This window comes from Zosterops lateralis, assembly GCF_965231275.1.
Source record: "Zosterops lateralis genome assembly, chromosome: 24".
NCBI classification, from domain to species: domain Eukaryota; kingdom Metazoa; phylum Chordata; class Aves; order Passeriformes; family Zosteropidae; genus Zosterops; species Zosterops lateralis.
This window is the reverse complement of record NC_139784.1, coordinates 6220771-6241658: the sequence shown is the minus strand read 5'-3', so window position 1 is coordinate 6241658 and position 20888 is coordinate 6220771. Positions and strand designations below refer to the sequence as shown.

Below are 20888 nucleotides of genomic sequence, written 5' to 3'. Positions count from 1 at the left end.
TTCCCAGGCTGAAATTTATATTTTATAATTTATTTTCTCCATAAAATCATCGCCTCTCACGCTACCACAGCCCCGAGTTATTTATGGGGAGACGCTCTGGGATTTGATTTTATTTTATTTCCATTTATTTATATTTTTTTTTCCTTTATGGGGGATTTATTTATTACAGGTGAGGCCCCAAACAGGTGTTTTAATCCTTCAATAATTCAATTTTTCCCCTTTATTCCTTTATTTATCAGCTGGATAAACGTGGTGCTGAGAGGGTTTAAATCTTTTCTAAAAAATCAGGATTTTTATTTTTATAATTTATTTATTTTCCTCCGCCTCTTTTTATAGAAGTGGCTGGGTTTGATTATTATTATTATTGTTGTTATTATTATTATTATTATTTTATTATTTTATTATTTTATTATTAGATTTTATTATTTTATTTTATTATTTATTATTTGGAAGTGACTGGGTTTGATACTATTATTATTATTATTATATTTTTATTATATTTTTATTATATTTTATTATTTTATTATTTTATTTTATTTTATTATTTATTATTGTTATTTTTTAAATGAATCATTTTTTAAGAGGCAATAAAATCGAGGAATATGACAAGATGAGGAGCCCACTCATATTTCACTCCCTTTTCCTTGGAAATAATTTCCTTGGGAAGTTTAGAGAAGGGAGAAATTAATAAAAATTAATAATAATTTAAAAAAAATAGATAAAAACGCCAAAAGCTGGAAAAAATCAGGATTTTCCCCTGTAGGGGGATCCTGCCCTGGGCTCCTCCTCTTTCCCCTGGTCCATTTTAGGATTTATTTTGGGAATTTTAGAATTTATTTGGGAATTTTAAGGTCCATTTTTTGGGATTTTAAGATTTATTTTTGGAATTTGGGGTTTTGTTTTTGGATTTTTTAGGATTTATTTTGGAATCTGGGGGTTTATTTTGGAATTTGAGGGTTTATTTTGGAATCTGGGGGTTTATTTTTGGAATTTTTAGGATTAATTTTGGAATTTGGGGGTTTGTTTTTGGATTTTTTAGGATTTATTTTGGAATTTTCTCCCTGGAAAAGAGAGGGTCACTCACCTGGGGGACATTTCCCTCCCTCTCGGTTTGACCCCCAAAATGTCCCCAAAATGTCCCAAAATTGTCCCAAAAATGTCCCCAAAATGTCCCAAAAATGTCCCAAAAATGTCCCCAAAAAATGTCCCCAAAATGTCCCAAAAATGTCCCCAAAATGTCCCAAAAATGTCCCAAAAATGTCCCCAAACCTTGGCTGGAGCCGGAGCTGCTTTTCCAGCGGATTTGGGGATTTAAAATCAGATTTAAAATCAAATCCCGGCTCTCCTTTCCCATCACTCCCCACACTTCGGATTTATTATTATTTTATTTATTTTTTAAAATAAAACCAGCCCTAAAATCGCCTCGTTTGGGGGAAATCCGGGACCAGAGGCCAAGAAAAGTGGGGGGAAAATCTCAACTTTTGGGAGGGAGGAAAAATCTGAACCTTTTTGGGATGGGAGAAAAAAATCCCAACCTTTGGGATGGAGGAAAAAAATCTCAAGTTTTGGGGTGGAGGAAAAAACTCCATTTTTGGGATGGAGGAAAAATCCAAAAATTCAACTCTTGGGATGGAGAAAAAAATCTCAACTTTTGGGGTGAAGGAAAAAAAAAATTTCTCAACTTTTTGGATGGAGAAAAAAATCCAAAAATCTCAACTTTTGCACCTTTGGGATGGAGGAAAAATCCAAAAATTCAACTTTTGGGATGGAGGAAAAAATTCAACTTTTGGGATGGAGGAAAAATCCAAAAATTCAACTTTTGGGATGGAGAAAAAAAATCCCAATTTTTGGGATGAAGGAAAAAACTTCAACCTTTGGAATGGAGGAAAAAATTCAAAAATCTCAACCTTTGCACCTTTAGGATGGAGGAAAAAAAATTCACCTTTTGGGATGGAGGAAAAAACTCCCAATTTTTGGGATTTAAGATTTTTAATCCCCTCCATCCCCTCCCCTGTTATTCTCACATCATCCTCCTGTTATTAGTTAATAATTATTGCTCTGACAATAATAATAATAATAATAATAATAATAATAATAATAATAATAATAATAGCTCTGGCAGCAATTCCCCCCCCTCGGCCTCCTCAGAGAAAGAAAAAAATCTGATTTTTTTTATTATTTCCCCCTGATTTCAGTGGGTTTATGAACTGCTCTTTTATTATCGGGCTGTTCATAAAGATTTTCATCATTTTCTGCAGCCGGAGCTGATTTATCATCGCTGGGAAATCTCCGGGAGGGGAAACACATTAAAAAGCAGAAAATTAAGCCCAAAATAAGAAAAAAAAAATCACTTTTTTTCTTCTTCTTACAGGATGGTGGGGAGCAAAAAAAAAATCACTTTTTCCCACCTTCTCTCAGGATCATGAAGAGCAAAAAAATCACTTTTTTTCCCCTTTCTCTCAGCCTGGTGGGGAAAAAAAAAATCACTTTTATTTTTCCTCTCTCTCATGATGGTGAGGAGCAAAAAAAATCAATTTTTTCCCTTCTCTCAGGATAGTAAGGAGAAAAAAAAAAAATCAAAATTTTTCCCCCTTTTCCCTTCACCCAACATTTACAAACCCGCCGGAACCTCTGACAATAAATGAATTTATCCCCAAAACTCAAGGATTTAAAAAAACCCCAAAATCTCTTTTTTTTTTGGGAGAAAAAAACCTTAAAATAAAAATTTCAGAACTGAGAAGTGGCCTTGGACACGGGACTCTTTTTTTCCCTTTTTTTCCCTTTTTTTCCCTTTTTTTTCCCTTTTTTTCCCCTTTTTCTCCTTTTTTTCCCTTTTTTTCCCTTTTTTTCCCCTTTTCCCCCCTTTTTCCCCCTTTTTTTCCCTTTTTTCCCCCTTTTTTCCCTTTTTTCCCCCCTTTTTTCCTTTTTTTCCCTTTTTTTTCCCTTTTCCCCCCCTTTTCTCCCCTTTTTTCCCCTTTTTTTCCCTTTTTTCACCTTTTTTCCTCTTTTTTTCCTTTTTTCCCTTTTTTCCCCCTTTTTTCCCCCTTTTTATTATTATTTTTGTACCTTTTTTTTGCCTCTCTTTCCCCGAGCAATAAATAAATCCACGGCTATAAAATAATTTAAAAAAAAAAATAAAAAAGAAAAAAAATCAAAGGAACCAAATTAAGTTTTCTGAAACTCCTGAAGCTTCAGGACTTTGAGGAGTTTCAGTAACAAAACCCGGTTGGTTTTTTATTGTTTTTTTTTACTGGCCTCGTAAAAGTTGGAGGAAAAAGCTCCTGAATTTTATTTCTCCGCCCGCGGGGAGATTTTAAATTATTATTTTAATATATTTATTTATAAAGATGAGTTGGGTGAACTCAGGGGTTGTTTTGACAGGTCAAAAAATTGAAAATAAATTAATTTTTTATATTTTTTAATGATTATTTTTGGTGTGTTAATGATCCATCCTGGAGTGTGAATTATTAACTCTGATAGAATTATTTATATTATATTTATATTTATATTTATATTTATATTTATATTTATATTTATATTTATATTTATATTTGTATTTATATTTATATTTATATTTATATTTATATTTATATTTATATTTATATTATCCCCCGCGTTCTGGAGGGTTTTTATTTCCCAAAAAAGCGGATTTTTTGCCCGTTTTTTTGATTCTGATGAAATCAGGGCCGGGACGGGGCTGGGGGAGGTTTCTGTGTTTATTCCTTGGGTTTTTCTTTTTGTGGTTTTTATTTTTCCCCTCCTGTGGTTCTCTCGAGTGGGAAAAAAATGGTTTTTATTTCTATTTCCTCTCGGTCGTTATTAAAGGCGACATTTTCCTTTAACAGAGAAAAAACTCAAAAAAACCCACTAAAAATAGTTAAAAATAATTTAAAAACAATTAAAAATAATAAAAAAAGAAATTAAAAATAATTAAAAATAGAAACAATATAAATAATAAAATAATAAAAATAAAACAATAAAACAATAAAAAATAAAAAATAAAAATAATAAAAATAAAAATAATAATATAATATAATATAATATAATATAAATAATATAAATAATGAAATAATCAAAATAAATAAAAATAACAAAAATAATCAAAATAAATAAAAATAATAAAATATAATGATGAAATACTAAAACTAATACATATAAAAATAAAATAATAATGAAATAATAAGATAATAATAAGATAATAATAATAAAATAATAATAAAATAAATAATAATAAAAATAAAATAATAAAAATAATAAAATAATAATAATAATAAAATAATCCCCGCCCCTCCTTCACCAACCCCTCCCCTCAATTTTCCCACCATCAAACCCCCAACTCCACAAACCACAAACCCAACAACAACAGCAACAAAAAAAGTAGAAACACCAAAACCTCCTCCTTTGCCCCACTTGGAGAAAAGAGGGACGACTTTTCCTATTATTTTAATTATTTAATTTTTCCCTATTATTATTTTCCTGCCATTTCTCCAAAGGCAAAGGAACAAACCCCCCCAAAGGTAAAGAGAATAAACCCCCCCAAAGAGACACAACTTTCCCTATTATTTTAATTTTTTAATTTAACTATTTAATTTAACTATTTAATTTTTCTCCTATTATATTTCCGTGCCATTTCTCCAAATCCAAAGGAACAAACCCCTCCAAATGTAAAGCGAATAAACCCCCCAAAGAGACACAACTTTCCCTATTATTTTAACTATTTAATTTTTCTCCTATTATTATTTTCCTGCCATTTCTCCAAAGGCAAAGAGAATAAACCCCCCAAAGGTAAAGCGAATAAATCCCCCAAAGAGATACAACTTTTTCTATTATTTTAACTATTCAATTTTTTTTCCTATTATTATTTCCCTGCCATTTCTCCAAAGGTAAAGCAAATAAACCCCCCCAAAGAGATACAACTTTCCCTACTATTTTAACTATTTAATTTTTCTCCTATTATATTTCCCTGCCAAATCCAGAGGAACAAACCCCCCCAAAGGTAAAGGGAATAAACCCCCCCAAAGAGACACAACTTTCACTATTATTTTAACTATTTAAATTTTTCCCTATTATTATTTCCCTGCCATTTCTCCAAAGGCAAAGAGAATAAACCCCCCCCAAAGAGACACAACTTTCCCTACTATTTTAATTTTTTAATTTAACTATTTAATTTAACTATTTAATTTTTCTCCTATTATATTTCCCTGCCATTTCTCCAAATCCAAAGGAAACAAACCCCCCCAAATACAGAGACACAACTTTCCCTACTATTTTAACTCTTTAATTTCTCTCCTATTATTATTTCCCTGCCATTTCTCCAAAGGCAAAGGAACAAACCCCTCCAAATGTAAAGCGAATAAACCCCCCAAAGAGACACAACTTTCCCTATTATTTTAACTATTTAATTTTTCTCCTATTATTATTTTCCTGCCATTTCTCCAAAGGCAAAGGAACAAACCCCCCCCAAATCCAAAGGAACAAACCCCCCCAAATACAGAGACACAACTTTCCCTACTATTTTAACTCTTTAATTTTTCCCCATTTATATTTCCGTGCCATTTCTCCAAGGCCCGATTGGGGAAGGCGAGGGCGGCCTGACAGCCCGAGCGGCCCCCGGTGATTTATGGCCCCAATGACGCTTTATCAACCCGAGAAAACTTGGCCCCACCATTCGCTCACACACCGAGCCCCAAGTGCACTTGCTGGGCCGGGGGAAAGTTCTTCTTGGTGCTATTGGAGGGGAAAAAAATAGGAGTTGGAGTGTAAATTTATAGCTGTTTTTTAAAATATATATTTATATATATATATATTTCAAATTTTTTCTTATTTTTTTTAGATTTTTTTCCAAATTTTTTCCAATTTTTTTTTTCAATTTTTCCCAATTTTTTCCCGTTTTTTCCTCCTATTTTTTCCAATTTTTTTCAATTTTTTTTCTAATTTTTTTCTAAATTTTTTTTTCATTTTTTCCCAAATTTTTCCCATTTTTTCCTCCTACTTTTTCAAATTTTTTCCAATTTTTTCCCAATTTTTTTTCCAATTTCTTTGCAATTTTTTCCCCTTTTTTTTTTTCATTTTTTTTCAATTTTTTTCTAATTTTTCCCCATTTTTTTCATCCTATCTTCCCCCTCTTCTCTCTTTTTTTTCTCCCCCCTATTTTTCCTTATTTTTTCCCCATCCTTCTCAATTTTTTCCCTTATTTCCCCCCATTTATTCCCATTTCCCCCATTTATTTTCCTTCTTTTTTCCCCCATTTATTTTCCTTTTACCCCCCATTTATTTTCCTTTTTTGCCCCCAATTTCCCCCTATTTTTCCCTTTTTTTCCCCCAATTTTTTCCCCAATTTTTCCTTTTTTTCCCCCAATTTTTTTCCTTTTTCTCCCCTATTTTTCCCCCCCTATTTCCCCTTTTTTCCCCCACTTTTTCCCCCCTTTTTTTCCCAATTTTTCCACTTATTTTCCCCCCATACGATGCCTGACCATGTCCATCTCGGGCACCCTGAGCAATTATTACGTGGATTCCATCATAAGTCATGAGAGCGACGATTCCCCTTCCAGCACCAAATTCTCGGGCCCTTTTCCCTCCTCCTCCTCCTCCTCTTCCTCCTCCTCGTCCCGTCCGGGCTCTCAGGGCGAACATTTGGAATTTCCCTCGTGCAGTTTCCAGCCCAAACCTCCGGTTTTTGGGGCATCTTGGAGCGCTCTGAACCCGCACCCGGGGGCCGCGTACCCGCCCTACATCCCGCCCCAAAACCCGCCCGAAAATCGCTTTTTCCGCTGGTTGGAACCCGCTCCCCGCCACCAGAACCATCCGAACCCCGTCAAGGCCGAACCTCTGCTGGGCCGGGCTGAAAACATCCCCAAAAATCCCAATTTGCAGGCGGATCCCGCGGTGGGAAGGGACGGGCTGGGGGTCGCCCCCGGCCCCAGGGGCCCCGCCGCCTTCCAGGACAATAAAGGGTGTGAAGGAAGCCGAGACAAAGACGGGACAGATCAAAGTAAGTGATAATAATAAAAATAAAAGTGCTGGGGGGGATGTTTTTAAAGGGAAAAGGGAGTAAAAGGCGCAATAAAAATAGGAATAAAATAATAAAAATGGACTAAAAGGGGAGGGTGGGACACACAATGCTGGAGGGGAAAGTTGAGGAAAAAAAGGAAAAGGAGGGAGAAATAATAAAAACAAGGGGGGGATAAAAAGAGAAATAAAAAGTCTCGGCTGGTTGAAGAGGAGGGGAGGGGACGGGCATTGTCTGTGCGGGGAAATGGAAATAAATAATAATAATAAAAAAAAAAAAAAGAGGAGAAAATCCAGCGGTTTAAAAAGGGAAACAGGGAAGGACAAAAAGCTGGAGGAGCGAGGAGGGAGCTGAGGACACACAGGGCAATGAGAGTGAGCGGAAAAGGGGGAAAAATGGGAAAAAAAATGGGAAAAAATTGGGAAAAATGGGAAAAAATGGGAAAAAGGGGGAGAAAAAAAGGGGGAAAAGGGGAAAAATGGGGTGAAAAAAGGGGGGAAAGGGGAAAAAGGAGGGGGAAAGGGGGTGAAGAGGAAAAAATGGGGAGAAAAAAGGGGGGAAAGAGGAAAAAAGGGGAAAAAAAGAGGGGGAAAAGGGGGGAAAGGGGAAAAAGGGGAAAACAGGAAAAATGGGGGGAAAAAAAGAGGAAAAAAAAGGGGGGAAAGGGGGAGAAAAAGAGGAAAAAAGAGAAAAAGGGAAAAAAGGGGGAGAAAAGGAAAAAAGGGGGAAAAAGAGGCAAAAAAAAGGGGTGGAAATTGAGGCAAAGGAGGAAAAATGGGGGGAAAAAAGGGGGAAAGGGAGGAAAAGAGAGAAAAAGAGGAAAAAAGGGGGAAAAGAGAGAAAAAGTGGGAAAAAAGGGAGGAAAAGGGGAAAACATTGGGAAAAGAGGAGAAAAGGGGGAAAAAAGGGAAAAAAAGAGGGGAAAGAAGGGGAAAAAAAGGGAAAAAATGAGAAAAGGGGAGAAAAAAGGCGGAAAAAAGGAAAATAGTGGGGGGAAAAGGGAAAAAAAAAGGGGGGGAAAGGGGGGAAAAGGAAAAAAAAAAAAGGATAAAAGGGAGTAAAAAATGAGGAATCTCAGGGAAAAAAGTTCCCGCGGAGGTTCCGCGCTTTTTGCGCGGATTTTTTTATTTTTTCCCCGGCCCCGGCGCGTTGATTTGCGCCGTTAATTGTTTGTTTATTAAAGGCGGGGGCGAAGATTTCAAAGTCACTTTCCTGGGCCAGTTTATAAAATAAAAAAAGGGAAAATAAAGAGAAAGAGGGAGGGAAGTGCCGGGGAGTTAATTAGGTTTTATATCGGATTTTATATCTGTTTTATATCGTTTTTTATTTCTGTTTTATATCTATTTTATATCTGGTTTTTATCGCTTTTATATCGGTTTTTAGATCAGTTTTTATGTCGAGTTTTATTTGTAATTTTGTCGGTTCGGGGAGATACAGAAATTCCAGTTTTTATTTTTCTGCCATTTGAGGCGCCTTTTTCCACCTTTTAAATTGATTTTTTTTAAAAATAATAATAATAATAAGGATAATTGATCTGGAAAATAGTTAATGTTATTAATATTATTATTATTAATAATAATAATAATTTGAGGGTTGGAGGGAGGGAAAAGCGGATTTTCACCCCTGGCCGGTTCTCAGTTGAAAAGTGACAATTTCCTGGGAAATATTTTTAATTTTTTCCCGAAAAATCCGAATTTTTCCAACATTGCTCCCCGCCCATATTTTTCCCCTTTAAATAAACTTTTTTTTTTCTTCTTTCACGCTAAAAACAAAATATTCTCTTCCCTCCTGGCGGTTTCTTGATGTTCTGGTGCCTTTTTTTTTTAATTTTTATTTTAATTTATTTTCATTTTTTTTTTTTTCCCCTACAATCACTTAACTCTCCCCGGCGCCCGAAAAAAGAAAAAGAAAAGTTCTTTTCTGTTGTGCTGGGCACAAATCCAGAACAAACTCAAGCCGGGCGCTGCATGGCCGGGGGGAAATGAATAAAATAAAATAAAATAAAATAAAATAAAATATAAATAAAATAAAGTAAAATAAAATAAAATAAAATATAAAATAAAATAAAATAAAATAAAATAAAATATAAAATAATATATAAAGTAAAATAAAATAAAATAAAATATAAAATAAAAATAAAATAAAGTAAAATAAAATAAAGTAAAATAAAATAAAATAAAAGTAAAGTAAAGTAAAGTAAAAGTAAAGTAAAGTAAAATAAAATAAAATAAAACAAAACAAAACAAAACAAAACAAAATAAAATAAATAAAATAAAATAAAATGAAATTAAATAAAATGAAATAAAATAAAATAAAAGTAAAGTAAAGTAAAATAAAATAAATAAACACCCGGATTTTTGTGCTCCCAGAGCCTTAAAATCCAACTTTGAGAATTTTTTTGGCCCAGAAAAAATAAATAAAAATCGCTTTTAAAGGCGCCAAAGTGGGCGCGATGTGGGTTTTTAAAATAATAATTTAATTTAAGGTTGGCCTTGAGATCCTGCCAGGGCTGAGGCCGAAATTCCATTTCCGCGAATCTTCCCGTTATTATTTATTATTATTTTATTTATTTTTTTCCCCGAGTGTTTCTCCCTAATGAATCCCCTGCCTGGAAGCTTTTAATTTTTTTTTCCTGGATTTTAAAGGAAATAAAATAAAAAATAAAATAAAGTAAAATAAAAGGAAATAAAAAAAAGGGAAATAAAATAAAGTAAAATAAAGTGAAGTAAAGTAAAGTAAAGGAAAATAAAGTTTAAAAAAGTATTTAAAAATAAAATAAAATAGAATAAAATAGAATAAAATAAAATATAAATAAAGTAAAGTAAGGCAAAGTAAAGTAAAGTAAAATAAAATAAAGTAAAATAAAGTAAAGTAAAGTAAAATAAAATAAAATAAAATAAAATAAAATAAATAAAATAAAATAAAATAAAGTAAAATAAAATAAAATAAAATAAAATAAAATAAAATAAAGTAAAATAAAATAAAATAAAATAAAGTAAAATAAAGTAAAGTAAAGTAAAATAAAATAAAATAAAATAAAATAAAATAAAATAAAATAAAATAAAGAAGTGCCAGGACCTCTCCCCATCCCTTTCCCCTCAGCAAAAATATTAAAAATCTCCACATCTAAAAATCTATTTTAACGACCCAAAAATCTATTTTAACGACAAAAAATAAAATAAAATAAAATAAAATCAACCCCCCTTTCTGAAGCTGAACCTTTGGCTGCCATTAGAGGATTAACAGCATCAATTATTAACAGCTTTTTCCTCCTCTTGAATATTTAATTTTACATTTTCCAGCCGGTCAATTACCTGAAAAAAAATAGCAAAAAAAAAAAAAAAAAAATTTTTAAAGGGGATTTACAAGGGGAAAATGAACCGGATTGTTGTTGAATTTATTATTTTATTATTATTGTTATTTGAAATATTTAATTTATTTTTATTTTTTCCTGTGTGTGTGAATTTATAATGGTTATAATTGTAAATTTCTCATTTAATGGCTCTGGGGGTTTCTGGCTCCGGCCGCAATTCCAGGGGAGGAAAAGGGAAATAAAACTCAGGAATTTGTGTTTTCCCTCCGTTTTTTCCTCCTCCCCGCCCCAGATTTGGGTGAAAACTCCCATTATTGGCACTAAAACCACTTTGGGGTGAGATTTTTATCACTTTGAGTCTCTTGTGAGAACAGGGCGGGTTTTAATCCCAAAATTCCGTTTATTCCCATAGAAAAAACACAAAAAATTTCCTTTTTTTTCTTTTCCCACGCGGCTTTTATTTTTTTTTATTATTTTATTTATTTTATTTATTGTATTTATTGTATTTATTGTATTTATTTTATTTATTTTATTTATTTTTTTATTTATTGTATTTATTGTCTTTATTGTATTTATTTTATTTATTTTATTTATTGTATTTATTGTCTTTATTGTATTTATTGTATTTATTGTATTTATTGTCTTTATTTTATTTATTTTATCTATTTTATTTATTGTATTTATTTTATCTATTTTATTTATTGTATTTATTTAATTTATTATATTTATTTTATTTATTTTATCTATTTTATTTATTGTATTATTTATTTTATTTATTTCATCTATTTTATTTATTGTATTTATTTTATCTATTTCATTTATTGTATTTATTTTATTTATTTTATCTATTTTATTTATTTATTTTTTATTTATTTTTTATTTTTAATTTTTTTTTATTTTATTTATAGTTTTTGTTTAATTTTTATTTATTTATTTTTTGGCTGCTGGCAAAGGGGTGACACTGTCCAGACCTGCGGCTGCAGCTCCCAGAGGAGTTTTATGGCCGCCAGAAAGGGATTTTTTAGGGATTTTTTTTTTGCCCAGATTGCACAAAAAAATTTAAAAAGTTATCAGTGTTTGTTTAGGAAAAGCTCCTCCAGATTTCCGCTCCCTGCACGAGGGGCTGGGGGAGAAAATCCTGGGAAAAATGTGGAAAAAATGTGATTTATTTGGGGTTTTTTTTTTGTTTGGTTTTTTTTTTTTTTTGAGGGGAGAGGTTTGTTTGTGTGGAATGTGGAGATGGAAAAAAAAACCACTGGGGTGCACCCAAAACCTGCAGAAATTAACTCAAAACGTGCAGAAATTCACCCAAAACAAGCAAAAATTAACTCAAAACCTGCAGAAATTCACCCAAAACCTGCAGAAATTCACCCAAAACCTGCAGAAATTCACCCAAAACAAGCAAAAATTAACCTCAAACCTCCAGAAATTCACCCAAAACAGGCAGAAATAACTCAAAAGTCTCAGGGTGGACCCAAAACCCACAGAAATTCACCCAAAACCTGCAGAAATTAACTCAAAACCTGCAGAAATTCACCCAAAACAAGCAAAAATTAACCTCAAACCTCCAGAAATTACCCCAAAACAAGCAGAAATAACTCAAAATTCTCAGGGTGGACCCAAAACAGGCAGAAATTAACCCAAAACCTGCAGAAATTCACCCCAAACCCACAGAAATTCGCCCCAAAACCCTCAGGGTACCCCCAAAATAAGTAGAAATGAACCCAAAAGGAGCAGAAATTGACCCAAAACCCCCACAAATTCACCCAAATCCCCCAGAAATTCACTCAAAACCCACAGAAATTGACCCAAAACAGACAGAAATTCACTCAAAAGCCTCAGAAATTCACCCAAAACCTGCAAAAATTAACCCAAAACTCACAGAAATTAATCCAGAACAGGCAGGAATTCACCTAAAAGGAGCAGAAATTCACCCAACCCCCCCTGAAATTCACCTAAAACCTGCAAAAATAACCCAAAACCTGCACAAATTAACCCAAAACCCTCAGAAATTCACCCAAAACCTACAGAAATTGAGCCAAAAACCTCAGGACGCCTCCAAAAACTCTCAGGAGCCCAAAACCCTCAAAAATTCACCCAAAAGCCACAGAAATTCACCCAAAACTCCCAGAATTTAATCCAAAATAGGCAGAAGTTCACCCAAAACCTCAAGAATTCACCCCAAACCCCTCAAAAATTCACTCAAAACCTGCAGAAATTCACCCCAAACCTGCAGGATTTTCCCCAAAACTCTCAAAAATTCACCCAAAACTCCCAGAAATTCACCCAAACCCCTCAAAAATTCACCCAAAACCCTCAAAAAATGAACCAAACCCCTCAAAATTTCACCCAAACCCTCAAAATTTCACCCCAAACCCACAGAAATTAACCCAAAATCCTCAAAAAGTCACTCAAAACTCTCAAAAAATCACCCAAAACCTGCAGAAATTAACTCAAAACACGCAGAAATTCACCCAAACCCTCAAAAATTCACTAAAAACCCTCAGAAATTCACCCAAACCTGCAGAATTTCCCCCCAACTCCCCAGAAATTCACCCAAAACCCTCAAAAATTCACTCAAAACCCTCAAAAAAATCACCCCAAACTGCCAGAAATTGACCCAAAACCCTCAAAAATTTACCCAAAACCTGCAGAAATTCACTCAAAACTCGAAGAAATTCACGCAAAACCCTCAAAAATTCACTCGTAACTCTCAAAAAATCACCCAAATCCTCAAAATTTCACTAAAACCCCCAGAAATTCACCCAAAATCCTCAAAAATTCACTCAAAACTCTCAAAAAATCACCCAAATGCTCAAAAATTCATTAAAAACTCCCAGAAATTCACACAAAACCTGCAGAGATTCACCCAAAATCCTCAAAAATTCACCCAAACCCTCAAAATTTCACTAAAAACCCTCAGAAATTCATCCCAAACCCTCAAAAAAATCACCCAAAACTCCCAGAAATTGACCCAAACCCTCAAAAATCCACACAAAACTCTAAAAAAATCACCCAAAATCTGCAGAAATTCACTCAAAACTCTAAAAAATTCACCCAAAACCCCCAAAATTCCCCCAAAATTTGTGTGGACACCCTCAAATCCCCCCCTGACCCCCCAATTTGGGGGGTTATTTTTGGGTTTTTTAATAATTATTATTATTTTATTTTTTGGGAGGGTATTTTTGGGGTTTTAAAATAATTATTATTTTATTTTGGGGGGATATTTTTGGATTTTTGGATTTTTAAATTATTATTTTATTTTTTGGGGTGTGTTTGGGTTTTTAAATTATTATTATTTTGGGTTTTTTTGGGAGGGTGTGTCTTCTTTTGGATGTTTTATTTTTGTTTGGGTGACTTTAATTTGCTCGTTTGTTTTGGTTTGTTTGGGGTTTTGTCTGGGTTTGGTTTATTTTTTTTAATTATTATTTTTTCTCCTTTTCACCAACTCCGAGCTCATCACTCAGCTGGGAATTCACCCCAAACATCCAACAATGCAATTAAAAAACAATTAAATATATATATACATGTGTGTGTATATATATATATATTTATTTATATGTGTATATATATCTATATAATATATATTTTATATATATAGATAAGATAATATATAGATGTATATGTATAGATAGATAAATATGAAGATATGGAGATATATATAAAAAAAATTATAATTTAAATTTATTTATTTATGTATTTATATTTTTCCTTGGGGAAAAAACTCCAAAAACAAAAACAAACAAACAAACAAACAAAAACACCAAGAAAAACAAACAACAACAACCCCCCCCCACAAAAACCCCCAAAACCTAAAAAAAAAACACCACAAAAAACCCCACAAAAAACCAAAAAACAAACAGAAATAAAACTTAAAAAAAAAAAACCCACAAAAAACCCACAAAAAACCAAAAAACAAACAGAAATAAAACTTAAAAAAAAAAAACCCACAAAAAACCCACAAACATAAAAACGCTCAAAAACCAAAACAAACCCAAACAAAGAAACAAATCCCCCCAAAAAACCACCAAAACAACCCCAAAACAAACAAAGAAACAAAACCCCAAAACTCCAAAACATCCCAAAAAAACCTACCAAAAAACCACCAAAAAAACCCCCAAAAAACCACCCAAAAAACCCCACCCAAAACCCCAAAACAACAAAAAAAACCCCAAAACAACCTAAAAAAAACCCCCAAAAAACCCCATCTAAAACCCCAAAATAACCCAAAAAATACCCCCCAAAACCCCCCCAAAACTCCAAAAACCGCCCCAAAAAAATCCAACCCCCCCCCAAATAAAACCCACTAAAAACTTAATTTCTGCCACTTATATTTTAATTTTATTTTAATTTTTCCTCCTTTTTTTTTCTCCCCGCAGCCAACCCCTTTTGAATTCATTACTATTCAAATGTATTCAATTTGAATTTATTATTAATTCAAATTAAATTTTTACCCTTAAAAACTTAATTTTCCTTCCATTTTTTTAAATTTATTGTCCATTTCAAATCAATTTCAAACTAAAAATTTAAAACTAAATTTTTAAAAAAATTATAAAAACCCCTAATTTTTTCCCCTTAAACAAACCCTTAAAAACTTAATTTTTCCTTCAATTTTTTAAACTTTTATGAATTTTTTTTATTTCGCAGTCAACGCCTTTGAACTCATCATTATTCAAATCTATTCCAGTTCAATTTATCATTAACTCAAATCAATTTTTTTTCAAAAAAACCGATCAATTTCCAATCAATTTCAATCTAAAAAAAAAAAATAACTAATTAATTTTTCCCCTCAAAAAGATAACCTTAAAAACTTAAATTTTCCTTCCACTTTTTAAACTTTTATTATCAATTTCCATCTAAAAAAAAAAATTAAAAGAAATCCCCTTAAAAAACACCCTAAAAAACTTAATTTTTCCTTCCATATTTTCAATTTTATGCCCTTTTTTCCCCCTTTTTTCACAGCCAACCTCTTTGAACTTATCATTATTCAAATCTCTTCCATTTGAATTCACCATGAAATTCAAATTAAAACTTTCAAAAATTCTCAATTTTAAATTAATTCTAATTTTAAAAATCCAACTAAAAAAAATTAATTATTTTTTCTTCTTAAAAAAAACCCACCCTAAAAACTTAATTTTTCCTTCCTATTTTTTAAACTTTTATTGTCAATTTCAAACAAATTTCAAATCAATTTCAATCTAAAAAAATCAAACTAATATTAAAAAAACATTATAAAACCCCCTATTTTTTCCCCTTTAAAAAACTCTTAAAATTTTAATTTTTCCTTTCATTTTGTAAACTTTCATTATCAATTTCCATCTAAAAAAAAAAATTGGACAAAAAATATTTAACATTAATTAATTAATTATTCCCCCTCCAAAAAAAAAAAGAAAAAAAAACCCGAAAAATTTAATTTTTCCTTCCATTTTTTAACTTTTATTGTCAATTTCAATCTAAAAATTTCCAAATAAATTTTTTTTAATTACAAAAACCCCTAATTTTTTCCCCTTTAAAAAACCCTTTAAAACTTAATTTTTTCTTCCATTTCTTAAAAACCTTTATTGTCAATTTCAAATCAATTTCAAATCAATTTCAATCAAAAAAAAAATCAGTTTAAATTTTTTTAAAAATCACAAAAACCCTCAATTTTTTCCCCTTTAAAAAAACCTTAAAAATTTAACTTTCCCTTCTATATTTTTAATTTTATTCCCTCCCCCCCCCCTTTTTTCACAGCCAACCAAATCTATTCCATTTGAATTTATCATTAATTCAAATTAAATTTTTCAAAAAATTCTTCATTTCAAACTAATTCCAATCTAAAAAAAAATTCAGATTAAAAAAAAAATAATTAATTCTGAAATTACCTTCAATCTAAAAAAAAAAATCAAACTAAAATTTAAAAAAATGAATAAAAAACCCTAGGTTTTTTCCCTTTAAAAACTTAATTTTTCCCCTTAATAAAAACCCTAAAAATTTAGATTTTTCTTCAATTTTATTCTTTTTTTTTTTATTATTTTTTTCCGCAGGTAACCCCGCGGGCAGCTGGCTCCAGGCGCGCTCGTCGCGGAAGAAGCGCTGCCCGTACAGCAAATACCAAACGCTGGAATTGGAAAAGGAATTTTTATTCAACATGTACCTGAGCCGGGAGCGGCGGCACGAGGTGGCGGCGCTGCTCAACCTCAGCGAGAGACAAGTGAAAATCTGGTTCCAAAACCGCCGCATGAAAATGAAGAAAATGAATAAAGAACAAGGAAAAGAATAAAAGAAAAAAAAAAAAAGCAGAAAATTTGAATTTTTTAAATTTTTTTTTAATTTTTTTAATTTTTTTTTTTTTTCTTTTGGGGGTTGGTGGGGAAAAAGTGGTTCAAAAATCACGGTGGGGAATTTGTTCAAGTTCTTGATTCTTTTATTCTGTTGTAGAATGAGGGAAAAAAGCCGAAAATTTGAATTTTTAAATTTTTTTTTTAATTTTTTTAATATTTTTTTTTTTTTTCTTTTGGGGGTTGGTGGGGGAAAAAGTGGTTCAAAAATCAGGTGGGGATTTGTTCAAGTTCTTGATTCTTTTATTCTGTTTTAGAATGAGGAAAAAAAGCCGAAAATTTGAATTTTAAATTTTTTTTTTAATTTTTTTAATTTTTTTTTTTCTTTTGGGGGTTGGTGGGGAAAAAGTGGTTCAAAAATCAGGTGGGGATTTGTTCAAGTTCTTGATTCTTTTATTCTGTTTTAGAATGAGGGAAAAAAAAGCCGAAATTTTGAATTTTTAAAATTTTATTTAATTTTTTTTTTAATATTTTTTCTCTCTCTGTTGGGGGTTGGTGGGGAAAAAGTGGTTCAAAAATCAGGGTGGGAATTTGTTCAAGTTCTTGATTCTTTTATTCTGTTTTAGAATGAGAAAAAAGCAGCCGAAAATTTGAATTTTTTTAAAATTTTTTAAAATTTTTTTAAATTTTTAAAATTTTTTTTTAATTTTTTTTTTTCTGTCTCTTTTGGGGGTGGTGGGGAAAAGTGGCTCCAAACCTCAGCGAGAGACAAGTGAAAATCTGGTTCCAAAACCGCCGCATGAAAATGAAGAAAATGAACAAAGAACAGGGGAAAGAATAAAAGAAAAAAAAAAAAGCGGAAATTTTGAATTTTTTAAAATTTTTTTTTTAGGTTTTTTTTTTTTTTTTTCTGTTTCTGTTGGGGATTGGTGGGAAAAAGTGGTTCAAAAATCAGGTGGGAATTTGGTCAAGTTCTTGATTCTTTTATTTTGTTTTAGAATGAGAAAAAAAAGCCGAAAATTTGAATTTCTTAAAATTTTTTTTTCAATTTTTTTTTAATTTTTTTAAATTTTTTTTTCTGTCTCTGTTGGGGTTTGGTGGGGAAAAGTGGGTCAAAAGTCAAGGTGGGAATTTGTTCAAGTTTTTGATTATTTTATTCTCTTTTATTTTAAAATGTTTTTAAAATAATCTTGGAGGGAAGTTCAGCTCCTTTTTGGGATTTATTTGTCTTTTTTTGGAGGTTTATTTCTCTTTTTTTTGAAGTTTATTTCTCTTTTTTTGAGTTTTTTTCCCCATTTTTTGTTTTCAAAAGCAGCACAAACTCTCCCGTCAGAACAACTTTTTCTCCTTTTTTTTTATTCACTTTATTCCTCGCAAAAAAAAAAAAGCAAAATCAGCCCAAATCTCCTTTTTTTTTCTCCCCAAAAATTATTTTGAGGTTTTTTTTCCCAAAAAAGAAAAAATTGATTTTTCCCCCCCTAAAAATTTTTATTTTTATTATTTTTTAATCCTCAAAATCCCTCCCAAAGTGGCCCCAAATCCGGAAGATTTAATTAAACTCCAAGTAAAAAAAAAATCATTAAAACTTCACTTTTAATTACACCCAACAAATCATTAAAAATTCTCCCCAAAATTTGGATTTTTTCCCCTTTTTTTTTCCACTTTATTTCACTTTTTTTTCTCATTTTTTTAACCCAAAATTTCCATTGGTGGAAAAAACTCGGAAAAGTTTTTGGGGAGTTTTTTTGGGCTGGAAAAGCCAAAAAAAATTGAATTTTTTTGGTAATTTTGTACTGGGAAGGAGAAATAAGAGAAAAGGGGGGAGATTTGGGCTGTAAATTATTGAGGAAAAATAATAAAAGGGGGTGGAAAAACCACCGGGAACTTTTTCTTGACTTTTTAGAGAAGAGGAAAAAATGGGATTTTCTAGAAAAAAAAATTATAATAATTAAAAAAAAAAAGAAAAAAAAAAAAAGGAAAAAAAAGGGGAAAAAAAAAGGAAAAAAAAGGAAAAAAGGGGAAAAAAAGGAAAAAAAAAGGGAAAAAAAAGGAAAAAAAGGAAAAAAAGGGAAAAAAGGAAAACAAAAGGAAAAAAAGGAAAACAAAAGGAAAAAAAAAGAAAAAAAAAAGGAAAAAAAGAAGCAAAACTCATAAAAAAACCAATAAAAATGAATAATAAAAATGAAAAACTACCTTTAGTGGAGCGATCAGGGAGGGCGCTGTGGGTTTTTTTAGCTTTAGATATTTATAATTTATTGTGGATTTTTTTTTTTTTTTTGGACTTTTATTTTATGATTTTTTTTTTCCTGGAGCTGCTGCAGAGATAAAAAAACTGCCAAAATCCCAACCTGGGCTTGTATTTTTAATTTTAATTTTAATTTTAATTTTATTTTCATTTTTATTCTTATTCTTTTTCTTATTTTTATTTTTGTTTTTATTTTTATTTTTATTTTTATTTTTATTTTTGCTTTTATTTTTATTTTTATTTTTATTTTTATTTTTGTTTTTGTTTTTATTCTTATTCTTATTCTTTTTTATTTTATTTTAATTTTATTTATTTTTAATTTAAAATTTTTATTTTATTTTTAATTCCCTCCCCTTTTTTATTATTTTTGAATACTTGAATCTCCTTTGGGCGACCCTTGAGAGGATTTTTTTAGGGTTTTTTTTTTTTTTTTTTCACCAAAATATCCCCAAGGAAAATAAAAAAAAAATTAATTTTTTTTTTTTTTTAATTTCTTCATCCTCATCCCATAAAAACCCCACCCGGGCGGGATTTTGGGGGATTTTTTTATCTCTGTAAAGATAATTTTGGGGGTATTTTTGGGGAGGGAGGGGCGGGTTTAGTTCACTCGTGGCTGTTTTTTGTAATTTTTGTATTTTTTGTGTATTTTTTGTGGTTTTGTGACCCGTGTTCGTGTCGTGTTCGGTGCTGGGAACTCGTTTAATTTCTGTCTCCACTGTGGCTTGGAAATAATTTTAATTATTATTTTTATTATTTAAAAAAAAAAAATTTCAATTTTTCCTTTTTTTTTTTTTTTAACCAGTTTAAAAATTAAAAAAAAACCCTAAAAAACCAAAAAAAAAAAAAAAAAAAAAAAAAAAAAAAAAAAAAAAAAAAAAAGAGGAAAAAGAAACAGGAAAAAAAAAAAAAAACCCAAGAAAAAAAAATATAAATAAATCTTTTTTTAAAATTTAATTTTAAGATCCCGAGGGGGAAAAGCGTCTCGTTTGAATGAGGAGATGGAAAAAAAAAAACCAAAAAAACCCCAAAAATTCCATTTTTTTCCTGTTTATCTGAAGGAACCAGCGCGAATCTGTTTTTCTCCGGCCAAACTTTTTATCAGCAGCTCTGGGGAAACCGAGATAGGGAAAAAATTTACATTTTTTTGAAACTTTTCCTGCATTTTTTCTCTTTTTTTTTTCTGTTTTTTTTTCTCCCTCCGAGATATTGAGATAAAACCCTTGAAATTTCCGCTGCAAAATCCTTTAAAAAAAGGGTTAAAAATTAAAAAAAAGGGTTAAAAATTAAAAAAAGAGTTAAAAAAATTAAAAAATTAAAATTATCTTCCCCTCCACAAAAAAAAAAAAAAAAAAAAAAAAAAAAAAAGACCTGAAGGTTTTAAGGTCTTTCCCCATTAAAATTATTGTGATTTTGGGGTTATTTTTATTATTTTTATTTTATTTTTTAATGCTCAGGACTTTTTTAAAACTTTAAAAACTTTTTTTCTGGCCCAAATTTAACCCTTTCGCTGCCGGAGGAAAGTTCAGCGCCACCAAACTTTGCTTTGAGTTTAAAAAATCGAATTAAAAAATCAAAATAATTCAAATTTTTGAGGCTTTTTTGGTGGCAGCGGGACGGTTTCTCTAAAGGCTGATTTATTTTAAAATAAAATCAAAATAAAAATAAAATAAAATAAAATAAAAATGAAATGAAATGAAATTAAATGAAATAAAATAAAATGAAATAAAATAAAATGAAATGAAATAAAATGAAATGAAATAAAATGAAATAAAATAAAATAAAATAAAATAAAATAAAATAAAATAAAATAAAAATAAAATTATCTTCGAGCTGGGCGAGATTTTTCCACGTTTGGTTTTGAATCTCCTCAAAAAATTCGATGATTTTTCCCCCCCAAAATTTCCTCATTATTTTAATTTTTCCAGATTTTTTTCCACTTTTTCCTCAATTTTTTTTCCCAATCGGCCACCGGGGATTCAGAAACGAGTTTTCCTTCACTTTCTCCTTAGAATTGTGGTAAAAAAAAAAGCAGATTATTTTTAAGACGACGATAATAAAAAT

The 20888-nt window shown here is 30.7% G+C and overlaps 1 protein-coding gene and 1 long non-coding RNA gene across 2 annotated transcripts; one reads left to right on the top strand and one right to left on the bottom strand.

The window, feature by feature from the left end:
• Positions 1-5250: 5250 nt before the first annotated feature.
• Positions 5251-20646, top strand: HOXB9 (homeobox B9). Its single transcript, XM_083877381.1, has 2 exons — positions 5251-6991; positions 16349-20646. The coding sequence occupies exons 1-2, from the start codon at positions 6475-6477 to the stop codon at positions 16582-16584; spliced, it is 753 nt and encodes a 250-aa protein (XP_083733507.1). The 5' UTR covers positions 5251-6474; the 3' UTR covers positions 16585-20646.
• On the bottom strand, positions 12307-13854 carry LOC310918507. The gene is made up of 3 exons (XR_014591677.1): positions 13074-13854; positions 12844-12990; positions 12307-12761 (listed from the first exon to the last, which is right to left on the bottom strand). It is a non-coding gene; the product is annotated as an uncharacterized lncRNA (long non-coding RNA).
• Positions 20647-20888: the final 242 nt, after the last annotated feature.

Bases quoted from the DNA above. Each gene is read 5' to 3' on its own strand.
- HOXB9 (XM_083877381.1), top strand. From the start codon at position 6,475: ATGTCCATCTCGGGCACCCTGAGCAATTATTACGTGGATTCCATCATA. The intron at 6,992-16,348 runs GTAAGTGATAAT...TTTTTTCCGCAG, and splicing joins CAAAGACGGGACAGATCAAA to GTAACCCCGCGGGCAGCTGG.